Source organism: Erigeron canadensis, chromosome 3 (assembly GCF_010389155.1).
Source record: "Erigeron canadensis isolate Cc75 chromosome 3, C_canadensis_v1, whole genome shotgun sequence".
Taxonomy (NCBI): Eukaryota; Viridiplantae; Streptophyta; class Magnoliopsida; order Asterales; family Asteraceae; genus Erigeron; species Erigeron canadensis.
In genome coordinates this window covers 13,217,523-13,238,847 of record NC_057763.1, presented here as the reverse complement: position 1 = coordinate 13,238,847, position 21,325 = coordinate 13,217,523, and the positions used below count along the sequence as shown (strand labels likewise).

The window sequence follows — 21,325 nt, the reverse complement described above, 5'->3', positions numbered from 1 at the left end:
TGTCATAAATTTTTAAAACTTTTTACACATTGCATCATCTGTTGACCCAAATATAATGTCATCAACATAAATTTGTATCAATAAGATATTACCTTTTTCTTTCAAAATAAACAAGGTATTATCTATTGCACCTCTTTGAAAGCCATGTTTGAGAAGATATTTGGTTAAAGTGTCATACCAGGCTCTAGGGGCTTGTCTAAAATCATACAAAGCTTTGTTAAGTCTATAAACCCAATGAGGATGCTTCTCATTAATGAAGCATGGAGTCTGTTTAACATACACTTCTTCTTCCAATGTTTCATTCAGGAATGCACTTTTGATATCCATCTGGTAGACTTTGAACTGCAGATATGCTGCATAAGCCAAGAAAATTCTTATGGCTTCATGTCTTGCAACTGGAGCAAAAGTCTCATCAAAATCAACACCTTCTGCTTGACAGTAACCCTTGGCAACCAATATGGCCTTGTTTCTAACAACATTGCCATCTTCATCCATCTTATTTCGGTAGACCCATCTTGTACCAATGGGTTCTTTCTTCAACCCTGGTGGACAAGGAACAAGTTCCCAAACATTGTTCCTTTCGAACTGGATAAGCTCTTCTTGCATTGCTTCTACCCAGCTTGGATCTGCCATAGCCTCGTCAATCTTCTTCGGTTTAATCAGTGATTAGAAGGTGACGTTCAAGCATTGTTCACTTGTACCTCTATTAGTCTGAACCCCACTACTTAGATCTCCAGTTATCTGCTCAATTGGAAGTTCTTGTGTCCATTTAGTGTATTCACTCGGATTATGGACAACAATATCAGTGCAAGTCACCTGGTGAGCCTCTCTAGTTGTTGTAACTGGGGAGGATCAGTCCAGACTTTTTCAACATCCTCATTAGAGTCAATGAGGTCACGATTTGCATCATGAAATTCTTCAGCTTAAGGCATTTCTTGAAGAACTAGAGAAGTTGAAGTCTGAACTGGTGCTGATATTGAAGTGGCACGAACATCTGATCCAATCACCAGTTTCTATGGTAAGTTGAAACTGATAGAGGGATAAAATGAAGTGTCACTAGTGGTACTCTTCCTTGCAACTGGTTCCATGTCTTGTTGACTGGAAACATTGTCTGGTGAATCATCTAACTGATGAGTTGGGTAAGAGTTACCAAAACTGAATGGAACAACTGAAGAAATATCAAGGTTCGGCCTTTTATTGATTGCATCATTTGGTTCATCAAATGTGACATGAATCGATTCATGGACCTTTTGGAGTCTATAATTATGAACTCTAAAGGCCTTTCGAATATCTAAATAACCCACGAAGACACTTTCATCAGCTTTTGCAACAAATTTTCCTAGCTGACTAGAATCATTTAAGATATAAACTAGACAACCAAACACATGGAAATAACCAATGTTTGGTTTACGATTCCTAAGGACGTCATAAGCAGTCTTCCTATGTCTTTTGACATAAACTGACCGAGTCTGGGTATGGCAAGCTGTCGCCACTGCTTCTGCCCAAAAACTGGTTGGAAGACTAGATTCAGATAACATACTCCTGGTGGCATCAATCAAGGTACGATTTTTCCTTTCAACAACACCATTTTGCTCTTGAGATCTGGGTGAAGAAAAGTTCTGATTGATGCTAGTGTCATTGCAAAATGATACAAGTACATTATTCTGAAATTATGTACCATTATTACTTCTCAACTGACACACTTTGTGAGTATACTTGAGTTCGATTCTCTTAATGAGAGAGATGATATCAACAGCTGCATCACTTTTGGACCTGAGGAATATCACCCAACAAAATATGGTGAATTCATCAACCACAACTAGAGTATAACGCTTTCCAGCTCTAGTTTGAATATTCACTGGACCAAAAAGATCCATATGAAGCATGGGAAGAGGTTCAGTGATGCTAAAGTTTTGCCTTGTACATCTCACACCCTGGACATGGCTTCTCCTTTTTAAAGGAAACTGGAGGTATCTCATCTGCTAGTTGTTTACAAGACAACTTATTAGTATTTTTAAAATTAAGGTGGGATAACCTCTTGTGCCATAACCAGTTTGTGTCCTCATCAGCCTTGGTATAGAAACACTACTCTTTTGGAGCTGGTTTCATATCCATGATGTACACATTGCCTTTTCTAGGGGCAATCATAACCACTTGCCAATCCTTGTAAAATATGGTGCCTTGTGCAATATTGAACAAAGCTCTGAAGCTATCATCACACAGTTGACTAACACTGATCAGGTTGTATTTCAAACCATTCACAAATGCAACTTTAGTGAATTTGATTTGTCCATTATTGAGAACACCATATCTTTCGGTTTTTCCATTACCATCATTACCAAACATCACTGTTAGTCCATCTTGAACAGTGAACTCCTCCGGCAGGGGCTTACATCCAATTATAGTCCGTCCACTTGCACTGTCTAGATACTAGGTTTGCTTCTTTCGATCGCCCTGCACACCCACAAAAATTATTAGTTTTCTTTGTGAACCCATGTTTTCTTGAAGGGTTCACTGGACTTCTCATGAGAAGTCTCAGTTGATTGTTGTGGTGTTCAACTAGAGGCTGAATCTGGAGCTTTTTCATCAGCTCCAGGTCCAGGAGTAAAAACGATTGGTATTTGGTATTTACTCCCATTTTTCTTTTCATTCTTAGTTCCAAGTTGGAACCTTTTGTTTTTGTTTCAAAGGGGGTTTGACACTTTTTTTTCAAATGAAGGAAATGAGGCTCCTTCCAAAATTTTCAATTTATGTAATTTACACTTTTAGAATATATGAAACTGTAAAATTTTTATCCAACTAAAGTTAAAAAAAAAAGGTAAACTGGAATCAATATCTATATGGAGTTAATTTTCGTATGTTTTTTCTTTAGCTTTCGTATTGATTAAGTTGTGATATATGACTTAACTAATCTAAATATTATATATTGAACTTTATATTTGTAACCTATATGAACTCTTAGGATTTACGATTATATCTTTCTATAACCTTTTAGATATAAAGTCTAAATTTGCTATGAGTAGGTTTCTGATTACTTTAATATATTGACTTTGATTATTTTGATATCGTTTTGAAAGTACCTCATTAATCGTGTATACTTAAAATTTACGATTATATATTTCTATAAGCTTTTAGATAAAAATTCGAATTTTGCTATGAGTAAGATTTTGATTACTTTAATATATCGACTATGTTTATTTTGAATCTGTTTTGAAACTAGCTCATCAATGGTGTAACTTTTTAGCCGCTGTTATTCTATCAGGGGAAAATGCTACACATTGAGATGTTGTTAAATGTTTTAATATGATTATTTAGCATGGTGGAACAATTTATCATTTTAGTTTGTGTATGACAGATATACTTCGGATCTTATGATAAGCATGATATCAAATTTAAATGATAATATTTTTAGATAAAACTCTTTGATCGATGTTATGTTTAGGATTTCACACAACAGGAGATGGCTTTGAAAGGTTTTTGGCTCGACTCTTTTTTTTTTTATCAGAAATTTGTTTCCCTATCTTTGTTGCATTAGCCAATAAAATCATTTGATCGACATTTGGAATGTCCTTGGTTGGGTATCCTGAATAAATTTCCTGGATCTGTATGCAAATATGTTTATTCAATTCTTATGGTTAATTTATTTGGGGTTTATTCTCTAAAATTGGATTAAATACATAGAAACACAATGAGAGAAATTTTCCATATTTTTTTTGTTATTTGCAGGACACTATCATACATGGCTCGATCAATGGTGAATGGGCGTAAAATTTTAGAAGTATTTTGACCGATGGAATGGCTATTCAACTAGCAAATTTCGAAGTTGATTTTGGTATATCTATTTAATGTATTTGAATACCAATTTTTTAACTTTGATTAATATATTTTGATACTACCCGTCCATTCGACGAACCTGAACACTAGTATGTGTATATATATACATATATTGAATCCGATATCTTTACAAATATATATTTATAAACCCGTTTTTCATGAAGATTTACATATTGTATTAAGTTTTTCCTGAACACTAGTATGTCTTGTTTAGGGACATATTGTATTAAGTTTTCCTAGCATCGTTATGACTTTGAACTCATATTTTGGGAATATATTTATTGTATTCTATTTCATTTAGCTGTATCTATGTAATTTCATGTCGTGATGTACTTGTGTCTTACGGTAACATGATCTATGTACGAGTAAGGTATCCGCGCAATGCAGCGACAGTGGCAGGGAAGGTGGTCTAGTGTTGCTGGTGACAATACTATTGGTAGTGATGGTGGTGTCAAGTGGTGTAGGTTGATGTAAAAGTGGTAGTGGAATATTTAAAAAGATAAGGGCTTAAAGTGTTAATTATTAAAATAAGAGTTTAGAGTGTAGATTAATTCATTAATGACAAATTTGGTAATGTCTAATAACCCTTATCATATGGTGTGTTTATTAAGGGGAATTTCGTACTTTCGTATGTAACTATTGTGTAACACTTTCTATTTTTAAGGATAGATAATCTTTATATAGGAGTATAGATACCGATGTTTGAATTGTTGTAAAACGTTGCAATATTAAAATCGTTGTCCATTTAATATAGTATGTTTTTTGTCTTACGTAAATACGATTCATAGATATGACATTTTGGATTGTTGTAAAAACGTGTTAATGAATAGAGAAAACCTGCTTTATTAAAACTAAAAGGGTGTTCGCATATTGCAACGGTAACAATTTATAACGCGTGAGATGTTGTAACAGTAATACAAGTTGTTTAGCTTACTTTAATGAGATGTGACAATGAGATATTTAACCGTGGTTATCATTCTAAATATAAGTCAACGATTATATGCAAAAAAATAAGATGCAAAATTTAACTAATTTAAATATATTTGTTAGGGTTATTTTGGGATTGTGAAGTCCCTCACTCGATGGTTTAACCCACAACTGTAGAATAACAAGTCAAGTAATCACTAGAGATGACTAGTATTAAACGTCAAGAGAGCACTAGATTGGACTAGTATTACGATTAATATAAATCCAAGAATATATAACGTAATACGTACTTAAGCAATATAAAGATAAGCAAATAAGTAAATGGTGAGACACAATGTAATTTTCAAGTGTATTTTATTTATTGATGTTAAATAAAATACAAGGTTGTTGCGGAACAAGATATTACAAAGTAAGTATCTAAACAACCTATGAATTACAAGTGATCTAATCTTTGCTAAATAAACTCTTTGATCGAAATACTTAAAGTTGTGAAGTATGACTGTTTGGATCGAGAGTATTTGAGCAAAGGCACCAAATTGCAAAAGTATGTAATTTAGACGAGGAAGTGACTTGGTATTTATCGGCAAAAAGAATAAATATAATATTCTTTTTGCCGTACAAATATGGTTACGTGCATTTAAGGAAATTACACTAATTCCTTAAAAGCATTGATTAAAGTACAAGAATAAAGTCACATGATAGTGACTTGTCTTCTAATTAACCAACCACCTTTACATGCGTGTAAGGCTTTTAACAAAAGACAAATGGATTGTCCGGTTAAAGGCATGTAAAGGCATAAAGTCAATTCCTCGTAATCAGTGTTCAGACTTGTAAGGTCTAGAACACTGACAAGGGCTCCAGTCAGGAGATCTGGTAAGTCTTCCAGTGAGCTCCGTAATCAGTGTTCAGACTCGTAATCAGTGTTCAGACTTCTTTCTTCAGACTTTAGTCTTCGACTTCAGTGAGAATGTTCTTCACCGGAAAGATCTTGACTGGAGTGAAGTCCAGTGGTGGAATCCAGATTTCTATAGAAGTAAGTCGTTCATTGGTCTTCACATAATTTCTGGACAAATCTTCAGAGGGCTCCAGTAGTTACGTCTGGAGCGAGTCCAGTAAATCTGGACCTAACAAATTCCTCCTATTTGTTTAGAAATTATGCAAGGATTTTCAAGCTTTTATCTATACAAGTTTGTGCTTGAAGAATCCTTGAAAAATTTGACTAAGTCTAATTTAAATTTCTGGAGAGCCACTTTATAGATCATCAGTGTTCCCAGTTTGTATATTTTAATTTCTAGACTTAATCTGGATAAGTACTTGTAAAAAAAATAGGAATTGCAACTTATATTTACAGACATCAACTGGAGGAAAGTTACAATTTTATCAACATAAAAATAAATACAAGCACAATATCAGAGTCAGGCTTATTTCTTTTCAGCATGCCCAGCTGGCTCTTCAGTGGCCTTCCTCTTTACACCTGGAGATGAAGATGAAGTAAGAGAAGTCCTTAAGCCCAGCTCCATCTCCATCAACTCCTTCCTCATCCATTCCTTGCCAATTCTCTTCATAAAGTATTTCACATCCTGGGAGACATCTTTACCCCTGAATGAAAGCCCAATCTCTCTTAACTCTGACCACCAAAAAGCCCTGATTGAGGTGTCCTTTCTTTCATTAGTAAAGTTCCCTTCTCTGAAGAGTTTGACATGGAACTTAGAGAAGTTATCATGATTTTCTGCCAGATGGATCTCAGCACCCATTATTGGTCGGACATCAGCTATAAATTGTGACAAATGTTCATACTTTTCCTTTGTCTGAGCCCTTTTCACCATTTCATCCACTTCCCTTGACACCTTTCTCTGTTCAGCAACTTGTTGAAATTTTTCTTTATTAATTCTTCCAGCTGTGTTCAAGGGAATGAAGGTACTGAGATCTGCATCTCTGGCAGCTTTGGTTTTCCAGACTGGTGCCTTGAGCAAACGCTTGACTTTCTTCCTATATTCATGCTCCAGAGCAGTTGCATTACTCCTTACTTGTTGCTGGAGATTTTTCAGTTCTTCTCTTCTCTGGGCAATAAGATCCAGTATGCTCACCCCATAATTTTCAGTATCATATACTTGTTCATCCTGAGCATACATGGATCGAAGATAGACATCATCCAAGGCATCCAGACACTTCTTCAGCCTGGGATCATCCTTCATATTCTTGTAAACTTCAATTTGTACGCCCAACCTACCAGCGTTGTAAGAATCCAGAGTCCCATGCCTGGCCATATCCAACTGGTGAGCAATCAAGTCATCTTTTAAGTTTTTCTTAAAGATTTCGATTAAGATGCACTCTTGCTCCAGTCTCTTTGCCTTGGCCTCATCAGCAGATACATACTCTTCTACCTCATTTGTTGGTTCCCCAGATACCACTTTCTTTCTTTTGAGACTTTTCATTGTTGTAGTGATATCTGGGAACTCTGAGCTTATTCTGGTGGTCAGATTCAGAACATCATCAGTCAGACTTGCCAGAGGTTAAGCAACTTCAGCTTGAATGGCAGTCTGAACACTTCTTACCACATCCTCCTTGATACCCTGGACTGCAACTTGTACTGATTTAGAATTTCTATTGGTAGCCATGACAAGTTCATCCAGCTTCTCGAAGACTATCCTCTCATTACCAGCAAAAATGTTCATTTCTGACTTAAGATTATTGGAAATGATAGATTTGAAGTCATAAATAACTTGAGAAGAAGCCTGAAGTGATCTCTCCAGGTCCGCCACCTTATCAAAAAAGCCTTGGACCTCGGTTGAAGAAGAAGAGGAGAGACCACTGGAAGGATTGGTAATTCTGGTGATAGTTGATACTGGCAACACCCTTGTGATATTTTCAGTTGGTTGGGTGACTGCCAGTTGGTCAGAATGTTGAATTTCTGGAGCAGAGGGTGATTCAAGAATTGTTGTTGTTTGTTCTGGAAGGGGTGTTGGTGTATTTACTAGGGGTGGAGGAGGCATATCAGATAGAATTGACTGGGAGACAGAGTGGATGGTGCGATCAATTTCTTCTTCTCCCAGAAAACTCATGTTCACATCAAAATCATTATCCTCAGACAGTGGAGAATCAACCATATCCCAATCTGGGCCGGTTTCACCTGCCTGGTCCTCTACTTGTACATTTTCCACCCCAACATTCAAATCAATTTGAGCCACCTGCTCCAGATTCTCTCCTTCAACCTGCCTAACTTGTTCCCTTTCAACTTCTTCAACAATCAGGGACCCATCAGCAGCCATGATGTCCCCACTTTCAGCAGTTGCCACTGGAATGACAAAAGGTGATCCAGATCCTCTTTCTTGTTCACCACTTCCTTCTACTTGGACTGGGGAAGTGGTTACTGGGGCAGTCTCCTGACCCATTTCTCTAGAATCTTGATGAGTAGATTCTGGAAGGACTGATACCAGAACTCTGTCTCTCCTCAGACGACGAGTTTTATTTCTTGGCCTGGTGGGGTTAGGTGGAATTTCAACAATATTTACACCAGTCTGCTGAAGATCTGGGACGATCTGGGAAATAGGTTGCACCCTTTCAGCATTAACTTCATCAACAATTTCCTCATCATTATGAGGCTCACCAGCAACCTCCTCATCAGGTGATGATGCAATTGCATCTTCTTGAATTCTGAACTGATAGAGCATCACCGATGGGATGTCGACCTCAGTAGGAGATGAGGTCAAGTGGTTGAGGTCCCTCAGGTATTCACACATTGAAAAATGAGTTGTATTTACATTGTACTAATTCTTCAGGGCCCTTCTGAATATGATGGACAGAAATCGAATGTAAGGAATGAAGGCCTTCCTGCTCTTGAACCTCAGTCTGTCCACCAGATCATTAAAGAAGATCTGGGCAAAGTCCACCCTGTATCCATTCCTTAGGCAGTAAGCAATCTGGAGCTATGTCTGGTTAATCTGATCCAGACCTCCAGAACAGCCACCCAAACACTTAACAAGATGAGTGAAGAAGTACCTCCATGAGTCTGTCAGCATGCTCATATATATATAGTGCCCTTCCTGAGCAGCTAACCATTCTTGTCCACTATTTCTGTGTGCCCCATCAACCTGCACACCTCCCTGGTATTGATTCCAGATGGAATCTCAATGGGCATTTCATTATCATCAAAATAATTCATCCTCAGGGCATCTCTGAGGGAATCAATAGTAATGGTGAAGTGTTTGGTGCCTTGCTTTAAGGTGTAGTGGATGGATTCATCACTTTCCACGTACAGAGCAGTATACCAGAATTCACAAAGGTATTCATGGTACATTTTGCCCGGATTTAGAGTTAGGGCACCATAGAGTGGACTACTTAAGAAGAAGGTGGTCAACCTTCCAATGATAGAAGTGGCAGTGTGATTTGTTGAGAGTTTTGCCATCCAGTTATTTATATTTATGCGGATGGCATCAGCAGAAAGAGATATATGAGATGCCTTCTTGACATTATCGGCAGGATTATAGTTTGCAGCAAGAAGATTTTTGGGAGATGGTTTAGGAGCCATTTTAGATATTATGAAAATGAAAGTGAAAGCAGAAATTTAATAAGAGAGATGATGATGATTGGAGAGTAAATGAAGAAGGAAATAAATGAAGGAATTTGAAGATTTGGGAGTAAATGATTTTTCGAGATGAATCTGAAAGTGAAGGTAAATGCGAGTATTTATAGAGGAAAGAGAAAATGGAATTCAAAACGGTAAGTTTGAAAAAGTTCAAAACAGTTTTGATCGGTTTGGACATCCGCATTTAATGTTTCCCATCACATATAAATGTATGACGGTTGACAGCCCACAAAAAAATACCCACTAACACTTTTTGTCTTCCCAAGGTAACAAAAACCATCATTTAAATTGAAAGTGTCATGCTACGTAAGCTGAACAGTAACTGTCCAGATGAAAAATTTGTAAGGTTGACATGCACTATCCTTAAATATTAAAAAGAAATGATTTGACACATACAAACTCATTTTAATGCATCTGGAGGTTGACTGGACACTCCAGTTTCACTGGTGGATTAGGCCATTAGAACATGCATTACTGGTACACTGGAGGGACACTCCAGTAAGTACCCAGATTGACCATTCTGGTAATCCTCAAACACGCACATCAACTAATATAAACAAATGAGAGGGACACATTTAAAAAGCAACAGAGGTTACTTCAAACATGCACATCAACTTATCCAGTATTAATGAGAGGGACACATTTACAAGGTACTAGAAACATTTTTCAGAAAAATTTGTCCAGTGAGAAAATAAATTAATAAATTCCCCCTGAAACTTAGATATATATATAAACAAAATGTGGTCTGAGTCTTTCCCCCTGGAATGGTGATCCATAAATCTATCAGTGCAAAGATAGTATCACAAAGGCGTTCGATAGCTTTACTGGTATAGATTTATAAATCTGGAATCAAAGAACCCTGCCAGTGTCACAAAGGCGTTCATAACAAGGTTCCAGATTAAGGGTTCAACATTCCCAACTCACTGACAAGATTTTGAAAAGTTTTCTCATCCAAAGGTTTTGTAAAAATGTTAGCAAGTTGTTTATCAGTGGGAATAAAGTGGATTTCAACATCATTCTTCATTACATGATCGCGAATAAAATGATACCTGACATTAATGTATTTCGTCTTGGAATGCATGACTGGATTGTTTGAGATAGCAATGGCACTAGTATTGTCACAAAAGATAGGAGTCTTTGAATACTTAATACCATAATCAAGCAATTGGTGCTTCATCCAGAGTATCTGAGCACAACAACTGGCTGCAGACACATATTCTGCTTCAGTAGTGGATAAAGAGACTGAAGTTTGCTTCTTACTGGTCCAGCTCACCAGTTTGCCACCAAGGAAATGACATCCACCAGTAGTGGATTTCCTGTCTATCTTACAACCTACATGATCTGAATCTGAATAACCCATTAGATCTAAGCCTGAGCCTTTGGGACACCAAAGACCCAAACTGGGAGTACCCTTAAGGTACTTCAAAATGCGCTTTACAGCCGCCAGATGAGATTCTTTTGGGTTAGACTGATATCTGGCACAAAGACATGTTGCAAACATTATATCTGGTCTACTGGCAGTTAAATACATTAGTGAACCAATCATGCCTCTATAGACAGTGGTGTTCACTGGCTTCCCATTAGGGTCTGAATTTATTGTTAAAGGTGTAGAAATAGGAGTTGATTTTGAGGGTGAGGAATTCATATCAAATTTTCTTAAAATATCTCTAACATATTTTTCTTGATTAATAAAAATACCATCACTGGTTTGTTTAATCTGGAGTCCAAGAAAAAAAATGCTAATTCACCCATTAAACTTATTTCAAATTTTGAAGACATGATTTTTGAAAATTTCTTGCACAAAGATTCATCAGTAGAACCAAAAATAATATCATCAACATAAACTTGTACCAATAGAAGATTACCTCTTTCACAAAGAATAAATTAGGTATTGTCAATTGCACCTCTTTTGAAACCATTTTCTGATAAGTGTTTGGTCAGAGTATCATACCAGGCTCGAGGGGCTTGTCTGAGGCCATACAGTGCCTTGTCCAGACGATATACCCAATGTGGATGCTTTTCATCAATGAAGCCTGGAGGTTGCTTGACAAAAACTTCTTCTTCTAATTCTCCATTCAAAAATGCACTTTTTACGTCCATCTGGTAGACCTTGAACTTATGATGGGCAGCAAAGGCTAAAAACATTCTGATGGCTTCTAACCTTGCTACTGGTGCGAATGATTCTTCAAAGTCAAGGTCTGTCTGGACATAACCTTGTGCCACCAATCTGGCCTTATTTCTGATCACATGACCATCTTCGTCAACTTTATTCCCTGAAGACCCATCTGGTTCCAATTGGTTCTTTCTTGTCAACTGGAGGAGCAACCAGATTCCAAACTTTATTTCGTTGGAACTGGTGAAGCTCTTCTTGCATAGCTATCACCCAGCTTGGGTCATTCATTGCCTCGTCAATCTTCTTCGGTTCCATCAGTGATAAGAAGCTGACATATAAACATTGTTCACTAGAGGCACTTCTGGTCTGAACCCCTCTACTGGAGTCACCGATAATCTGGTTGATTGGGTGAGATTTTGTCCATTTAGAGTATTGACCAGGATTTTTTTTTCAACAATATCAGTGCAAGAATTCAATTGATTCTCTGGAGTAGGATCTTGCCAGACAACTTCAGCATCTTCATCAGAATCTGTAAGATCACGATTTGCATCATGAAATTCTTCCTTTAAAGGCATTTCTTGGATTACTGGCTCAAAATCAATTGAATCTGATACTGGAGGAGTAGTACGAACATCTGATCCAATAACAAGTTCAGAGGGTAGTTTGAAACTTATTGAAGGATAGAATGAAGTATTACTGGAAGGTTTTTCAAATTGCACTGGTTCTAAGTCAAGATGACTGGAAGCATCTTCAGATGAATCTTTATTGAAGTTGATAGGATCAGATTCACCAAAGATAATTGGACTTTCTGGGGAGAATTAAGGGTTGGCCTTTTATTGATTGCTTCATTTGACTCATCAAATGTGACATGTATTGATTCCTGGACCTTTTCTAGTCTCTTGTTGTAGACTTTGAAGGCCTTGCGAATGGCTAAATATCCTAAGAAATATCCTTCATCAGCTTTAGCATCAAATTTGCCTAACTGACTGGAGTCGTTCAGGATGTATTCAGGATGTATACTGGACATCCAAAAATGTGAAAATAACCAATATTTGGTTTTCTATTTCTCAATATTTCATAGGATGTCTTCTTGTGTCTCTTCACATATACTGAGCAATTTTGAGTGTGACAAGCAGTTGCAATTGCTTCAGCCAGTACATTTTAGGAAGACCAGATTCAGCAAGCATACTCCTGGCAGCTTCTATCAGCGTTCTGTTCTTTCTTTCTACAACTCCATTCTGTTCTGGTGTATGTGCTGATGAGAAATTCTGGGAGATGCCAGTGTCAGTGCAGAATTTCTCCAGAGTTGCATTCTGGAATTCTGTTCCATTATCACTTCTTAACTGACACACTTTTCGCTTGTATTTGAGTTCAATTTGCTTGATAAGAGCGATGATTTCAGCAGCAGTTTCATTCTTTGATCTAAGAAATATTACCCAACAGTATCTGGAGTATTCATCAACAACTACCAGGGTATATTTCTTACCAGCACGAGTTTGAACATTCACTGGACCAAAGAGGTCCATATGAAGCATATGAAGAGGTTCAAATATGCTAAAGTTCTGCTTTGTCTTGAAACTGGTACGTTTCTGTTTCCCCATCTCACATCCTGGACATGGCTTTTCCTTTTTGAAGGAGACAGAAGGTATCCCATCTGTGAGTTGTTTTCTGGACAACTTGTTGATATTTTTGAAATTTAAATGGGACAACCTTTTATGCCATAGATAAGCAAGTAAAGTAAATGGTGAGACACAATGTAATTTTTCAAGTGTATTTTATTTATTGATGTTAAATAAAATACAAGGTTGTTGCGAAACTAAGATATTACAAAGTAAGTATCTAAACAACCTTATGAATTACAAGTGATCTAATATTTGCTAAATAAACTCTTTTGATCGAAATACTTAAAGTTGTGAAGTATAACTTTTTAGATCGAGAGTATTTGAGCAAAGACACCAAATTGCAAAAGTGTAATTTGGACGAGGGAAGTGACTTGGTATTTATAGACAAAAAGAATGAATATAATATTCTTTTTGCCGTACAAATATAGTTGCATGCATTTAAGGATACTAATTTAATTCCTTTAATGCATTGGTTAAAGTACAAGAATAAAGTCACTTGATAGTGACTTGTCTTCTAATTAACCAACCACCTTTACAGGCGTGTAAGGCTTTTAACAAAGAACAAATGAATTGTCCGGTTAAAGGCATGTAAAGGCATAAAGTCAATTCCTCGTAATCGACTTGTAAGGTCTAGAACACTGACAAGGGCTCCAGTCAGGAGATCTGGTAAGTCTTCCAGTGAGCTCCGCTATTTGTCAGACTTCTTTCTTCAGACTTCAGTCTTCGACTTCAGTGAGAATGTTCTTCAGAGGAAAGATCTTGACTGGAGTGAATTCCAGTGAACAAATCTGGTGGAATCCAGATTTCTATACAAGTAAGTCGTTCATTGGTCTTCACATAATTTCTGGACAAATCTTCAGAGGGCTCCAGTAGTTACGTCTGGAGCGAGTCCAGTAAATCTGGACCTAACAAATTTCCCCTATTTGTTTAGAAATTATGCAAGGATTTTCAAGCTTTTTTCTATACAAGTTTGTGCTTCAAAAAAAATCCTTGAGATTTTGACTAAGTCTAAATTTTAGTTACTGGAGAATCACTTTATAGATCATCAGTGTTCTCAGATTATACATTTTAATTTACTAGACTTAATTTGTTCAAGTACTTGTGAAAAATAAAGCTTGCAACTTATATATACAGACATCAACTGGTTGAAAGTTACAACTTTACATCAAAATAAACAAAATAGAAGTACAAAACAAAGATTCAGGCCCTTCTCTTTTCAGCATGCCTAGATGGCTCTTATGAGGCCTTCCTCTTTGAACCTAGAGATGGTGGTTTAGTTAGTGCAGTCCTTAAACCCAACTCCATCTCCATTAGTTCCTTCCTCATCCATTCCCTGCCAATCCTTTTCACAAAGTATTTTACATCTTGGGAGACATCTTTACCTCTATAGGAAAGGCCAATTTCTCTAAATTCTGACCATCCAAATGCCCTGACTGACGTATCTTTTTTTTCATTAGTAAAGTTCCCTTCTCTGAAGAGTTTGACATGGAACTTTGAGAAATTATCATGATTTTCTGCCAGATGGATCTTAGCACCCAGTATTGGTCGGACATCAGCTCTGAATCTTGACAAATGCTCGTATTTTTCTTTTGTCTGAGCCTTCCTGACCATATCATCAACTTCCTTGGACACCTTTTTCTAAACAACCTCTTGTTGAATTTTTTCTTTATCAATTCTTTCAGAAGTGTTCAAAGGAATGAACGTGCTAAGATCTGCATCTCTATCAGCTTTGGTTCTTTGCACTGGAGGCTTCGGCAGACCCTTGAACTTCTTTCTATATTCATTTTCAAGGACTGCAGCATTCTTTCTTACTTGAGTCTGAAGCTTCTCCAGTGCTTCCCTTCTCTTGGCAATCAGATCCAATATACTCTCCCCATATATTTTTGAATCGTACATCTATTCATCCTAGGAGTATATTGATCTTATATAGACATCATCCAGAGCTGCAATACATTGATGAATTCTGGGGTCATCCTTCATCTTCTTGTAAACCTTAACTGGTACACACAACCTTCCAGCATGATAGGAATCTAGAGTCCCCATTTTCGCCATATCTAACTTGTGAGCAGCCAACTCATTCTTTAGATTCTTCTTGAAGATTTCAATGGCTATGCATTGTGTAAGGTGCCCTATTGTTGCATGGATCGTAATAAGACGTGATTCGTTATGTCAAGAGTGCGGAATCCTATTGAGATAACTAGATTGCTATTGCCTTTTGTTGATTAATAAGCAATTAACCAACCCAAGGAGATGCACAAGGCTTGTGGTTCGTGTAGAAGAACACACGAAGGAACAAATAACCTTAGCTCGTAAATTCGTGAATATCTCTCAAGAATTCATAAATCATTAACCTAATTTCGTAGATTAGGTCTTGTATTTATACTAGTTACGTATTGGGTTGTGTGGGCTTCGGCCTTAATTGCGTAATTAGGCCCGAATTAACAATAAGTCAATTCACCTCGTGCTGATGTCAGCACGAGGGTAATCCTTCATGCTGATGACGTCAGCATGAGGGACGTGCCTTTGACTCTTTGTTTGACTTTCTTTGGCTCGTACATAACATCCAATCATCGTTTAAGTGTTCTACAACACTTATAAACCTTGATTCTATATTCTTGTACCTGCAAAACAATATATAACACACAAACACAATACAAAACACAAACAGATATAATATTGAAGTTCAAACGTAATCATTAAAAATCGACACAAGTTCTTATTTAAATGATTACACACAAATTCCTAAAAACATAAACGATAATCAAATCTATGTTGCGATTGTCACAACGAATCTGCATCTACAGACTCCCCTTGACGATTGCAACTAGATCTCTTTAAAGTCTTGAAAATTTGAACTTCAAAGCTATCCATTGAACAACAATCTTGTGCTATTTGCATGAATTCTCTCTTGTAAACAATGAGCGAGAATGTTGCGATAGCGTCTTTCCTCAACTCTCCAAAAATCCACAGCTGAACAAGGTGTATCTAAAAGTCTTCTTTGATCACCTCTTGACAAATTGACAACCTGCATCGGATCATACATGCGTGGCAACATTTGTTTCTGTGAATCATCAACAAACATATGTGCTTCGCCTGACTTGATATCTATCTGCCAAAATGTCATCTCCGTCAGCATATCTTGATCCCATCTGATAGCGGGAACCTTCTTAACACATTTAATCCTCTTCTGGACAAACCAAAATGTGCCATCTAGATTCTTAATCTTCTTCAAAGGTGTTGGCTTTATCAACCTTTCTTCTAGCTTCAGACCTCTATCACTGAAATACTTAATTCTTTCATCTCTAAATCTATTCCAGTAGAAATCTGGAAGTCCATTGCTCTGAAGATTAACGAACCAGTGTCTTCCCAAATCTATCATGTCAGAATCACTGAGAGAGTGGAAGTGTCGTTGACTTATTGACATGTACTGGCAACCCTCCTTTCTCTTGATAATAAACAATTTGATTATGAGATCATAGAACCAACTTTGTATGACTGAGAAGTATTTGGGTGCATCCTTGTCTGAGATATATTCCCAAAACATCGATGCTTTATCACGTATCATCAAACCAGTATGTCCTCTATAACCTGGAATCAGTCTATTAACAATAAACTCATGATCTTGCTGCACCGGAGGTATATTAAATCTTCCAAGGTCAACCTCTCGTGTAGCATCTATATTCCAGTATAGATCAAAAGTATTGTCATGTCCTTCATCGACTATGTTTGCATATACAGCAAATCTCAACCTTGCAGCATTCTTAGGTTCATCTGGACTATCTCTGATTGGATTAAGATTGAAATGTTCTACTTCAGCTATTGGTTCAACTTGAATGACTTCATCTTCATTAAAGACACGATCAAAGTCATAAGGTGTCTCAAGCAACCTTTGTCTATCAGCTTCCGAAGTAATGAACTCTCCTTCTTCCAAATCTTCATCATCGATACTTTCTAGATCTTCTTCAGCATCAAGATCATCCAATGCACCTATTGTTTGAAGCTTATCTGCAATTCAAACGATTTACATATACAAAGATAAAGAACATAAATCATAAGTCAAGACATAATAAAATAGTATAAATACATAAAAGAAATTAAAATAAATAATACTATATCATAACTATAATGTAACAATTACATTATTATTTATCTTATAATCTTTATCTATTTTAACTTACAACAATAATATTATATCATAAATATAATGTAACACATTCATATTTATCTTATAATTATTATTCTTCATTACTCGAGTATTTTAAAATTACACTGTCAATATGTTAAGCCGAACAGAATAACTCTTTGATTACTATTCTGAGCTGAATAACACTTTGATTAACACTTTATATTGTTAATATAACCCAAGTAATCTAATGTACACACATTAATTAAAAATACAAAATCAATAGCACTAAGGTTTATAATCTGAATCTGAATCCGAATCTGACTCTGACACTGAAGATGTATGAGTTAACCCTGACTGTTCTTTCATTTGATCCCTAAGTGATCTTGGATCATAATAATCATCATAATCCATAATCTTAGCTCTAGCTCTCATATGAGCTTGTGGATCATATCCCAATCTCTTTTCTAGTCTATGCACAATTAAAGGGTGCAAATCTAACTCTGTAGAGGCGTTGGTAGTAGAATCAGTCTTAGTTGAGTCACTATCCTGAGTAGATTTTCCTTTGCTAAGATTTTCTTTTTCTTTATGATTATGAGGATCATTCACTATCTCCCTTTCTATTATATCAGAAATAGAATCGGAGTTACCTGAATTGGAATCTTCCCCATCATCATTGTTATCTGGATCATCAGGATCTGCATCTGGAGCGATCATCACAGCTTTCCCTTTATCTTGAGTCCTAGATGTACTAGCACCAACTGTACCAGTAATCTCTGACTCTCTTTGTCTTGACGACTCCCCCTGAATGTTTGCAGTCTCTGTATCTATAGCATCACCAGCAGTATCTTGATCTTAACCTCTATTCTCTGGCTCACCAACTGATTGTTGTTGATTTGGATCTTGAGCTCGATCTTGTACTTGATCTTCATGATCATCATCTCTAGTCTTCTTTGCTAACTCATCATCCTTACAACCATCTTTATCTCCTCCTTGAGCCAAGAATTGGTCAAGTCTAGAACCAAGAGAATGAACAAGAACGGTCATCATGTCCATCTCTTCCTGATGCTTGGCAGCTTGGAGCTTTAGCTGATTCTCCAAAGCTGTAACCCTCATCTCCAACATCTTCTTCTCTGAAAATAAATGACTCAGCTGCACTTGAACCGGAACAACTAGACGTGACGTGGTAGCAACATCAGATGTAGAGACCTGAGGTGGCATCGTAGCTTCAAACGAAGGCATACGAGCACTGGAAATTCCTGTGGGAGGCATCTGTGGTCTTTGCAGAGGAGCCAACAGACGTCCCATGACAGTAGAAACAGGAACAGTCGCCTGAATAGGAGCAGACGAAGGCCTAGGAGCAACAAGTGTCGGCTCTGGCTCTTGACGAACTGTAGACTCCGGAGCAGCAAGAATCGTAACAGTTGTAGCCTCAGTAACAACTTGTGCACGAGAACCAATTCCTCTTATTATAAACTTTGGTCTCGACCTTCTCTCCCCAACAACAACACCAGCAGCAGAAGGAGCAGACACAGAAGCAGGAACATCAGAAACTGAAGCTCTTAAAGCAACAACCAATGGAGTATCACCAACAGTAGGTGCATGAGACCTCTCCATGGCTTCAGAATAAGCAGCAAACTCTCTATCAACTTTAGCTTGAGATCTTGCATGTCTTCTTCTTCACTTTGGCAGTCTTTCTTCCTCTTCTTCATCTTCCGAGTCCTCAACAACATTAACCGGGACTTCAGAAGGACCTACATCAACATCAACTGGAGCAGAGGTAGAAGTAGAAACTCCAGTAGATGGTGGTACAAGATTTGTAGGATCATCGATATCCTCCATGAGAGCATCCATATCAGAATCATGCTCAAGATCACCAGCATATAGAGGAACATCATTGAGTCCCTCAAACTGATCAGCTCGTTCTTCATGAAGATCGTCATGAGCCTGATCATCATCACCACCACATACATAAAAGTTTAAAAATTGGTTTTAAAATTGACATTAACTTGGTAAAATAAATTGGTTTTTATTAAAAGTTAATGGCTACAATTATAAAAATGGATTTTATAAAAGAACTTTGAAATATGGATTTCAAAATTATCATCATGATACAAAGTTTTAACTAGAATATAAAAACTCAAACGACCCTTTAAAAACAAGTTAAAACGCCATCTTTTATACAACACTTAATTATTTGGGAACTCTTTGTAGGATAAAGGTCACCTAACTACCTTGAGGGAACTTATAAGTTAAGGTAAATTCATTATACTTGTGGGATAAAGGTCACCTAACCATTTGTATAGATAAATTTACATGTGTGTATAAGTGAGACAACTTGACTTGGAAGCCATGTGATTAGGGTCACCGAAGCATGGTAACCAAAGGCGTTAATGGGATTAAACATGCCGACTTAACATAAGATGTTAAAACCGATCCATACCACTAGAAATTGTAAAATGTTACAATTGTCAAACGTTGACTACCTTGTTAATTTAAATAATGGGATAAAGGTCACCTAACCATCATTTAAATATAACATTGGATTCTAGATTTTAATTATTAATTGTCCATGAGACATAAAAGGGTATTAACAATTAAAATTTATATTTAATATCGAAAATACTAATAAAGACTTTGTTAATCTTGTAGATGGCCGCTAACAATCCAATCAACCCCAACCCAAACGTCCATAATTTTTCACTAAGATCCATCCTTGAAAAGGAGCGTCTTAACCAAAACAACTTTGTGGATTGGTTTCGTAACTTGAGAATTGTTCTCAAGCATGAAAAGAAATCCTATATACTAGACGATCCTATTCCCGATGAGCCCGAAGAAACAAATGTTGATGCCTACAATGATTGGGTTAAATATGTCGATGACTCCGTGCAAGTTAGTTGCATAATGTTGGCGAGTATGACTCCCGAACTCCAAAAGGAGTTCGAGCACCATGGGGCATACATGATTACCCAACTCAAGGAAATGTTCCAACAAAAGGCAAGGGTTGAACGCTTCGAAACGGTTCGAGCGCTTCATGCATGTCATATGGATGATTCTCAACCCGTCTCAACTTATGTTCTTAAAATGAAAAGCTACATTGATCGCCTCGAAAGGCTAAATTGTCCCGTTTCAACCGAGTTGGCTACGGATTTGATCCTCAACTCCTTATCTAAGAGATTTGAGACCTTCGTGTTAAATTATAACATGAACGGATGGGACAAAACCGTTTTCGAGCTCCATGGGATGCTCAAAACGGCCGAGGCTAGCATGGGAGGAAAGGTTCAACCCGTTCACATGATCAATGAAGGCGGAAAGAAAAGGGCCAACCCCGGACCAAAGGCAAATGTTGCTAAAGGAAAGGGAAACAACAAAAGGAACAACAGAGGAACAGGAAAGGCAAAAATGGATACTCCAAAAACGAAGAAGCAAAAGGTTGCTGTCAATGACCCATGCTTTGAGTGTGGGGAGGTAGGACATTGGAAGCGTAATTGTCCAACCTATCTCAAAGAGTTGAAAGCTAAGAGGGATGCAGGGCAAACCTCAGGTACAATATTTATGATATATATTGAGCTTAATACTGTTTTTTCTTACATATGGGTATTGGATACCGGATGTGGAACTCATATTTGTAATATGTTACAGGGGTTCATAAGAAAAAGGAACATCAAGAAGGGGGACATTAGTCTCTTTATGGGCAATGGTGCGAAAGTACAAGTTGAAGCCCAAGGAGACTATCTTTTGAAACTACCAAATGGTTTGGAAATTGTATTGAACAATGTTTTGTATGCACCTAGTTTAACTAGGAACATTATTTCAGTTTCCCGTTTAAGACATGTTGGATATGATTTTAAATTTGTTAACAATGATATCCATATTTCTATGAATGATGTATTTTATTTTAAAGCCATGCCTAGAAATGGTATTTATGAATTGGTTCATGAAAGCACAACATATGACAACTCAATGTACCAAGCTACCACCAAGAAACTTAAATTAGATTTAAGTGAAACCTATATTTGGCATTGTCGTCTTGGCCATATAAATAAGAATCGCGTACTAACACTTCAAAAGAATGGTCTTTTGAAAACAAAATCAAATGATTCATTTGATGTATGTGAATC

At 37.0% G+C, this 21,325-nt stretch overlaps 1 protein-coding gene across 1 annotated transcript; it reads left to right on the top strand.

The window, feature by feature from the left end:
• Window positions 1-20,441: 20,441 nt before the first annotated feature.
• Window positions 20,442-21,088, top strand: LOC122594525. Its single transcript, XM_043766971.1, has 2 exons — window positions 20,442-20,748; window positions 20,847-21,088. The coding sequence occupies exons 1-2, from the start codon at window positions 20,448-20,450 to the stop codon at window positions 20,885-20,887; spliced, it is 342 nt and encodes a 113-aa protein (XP_043622906.1). The 5' UTR covers window positions 20,442-20,447; the 3' UTR covers window positions 20,888-21,088.
• The last annotated feature ends 237 nt before the right edge of the window (window positions 21,089-21,325 follow it).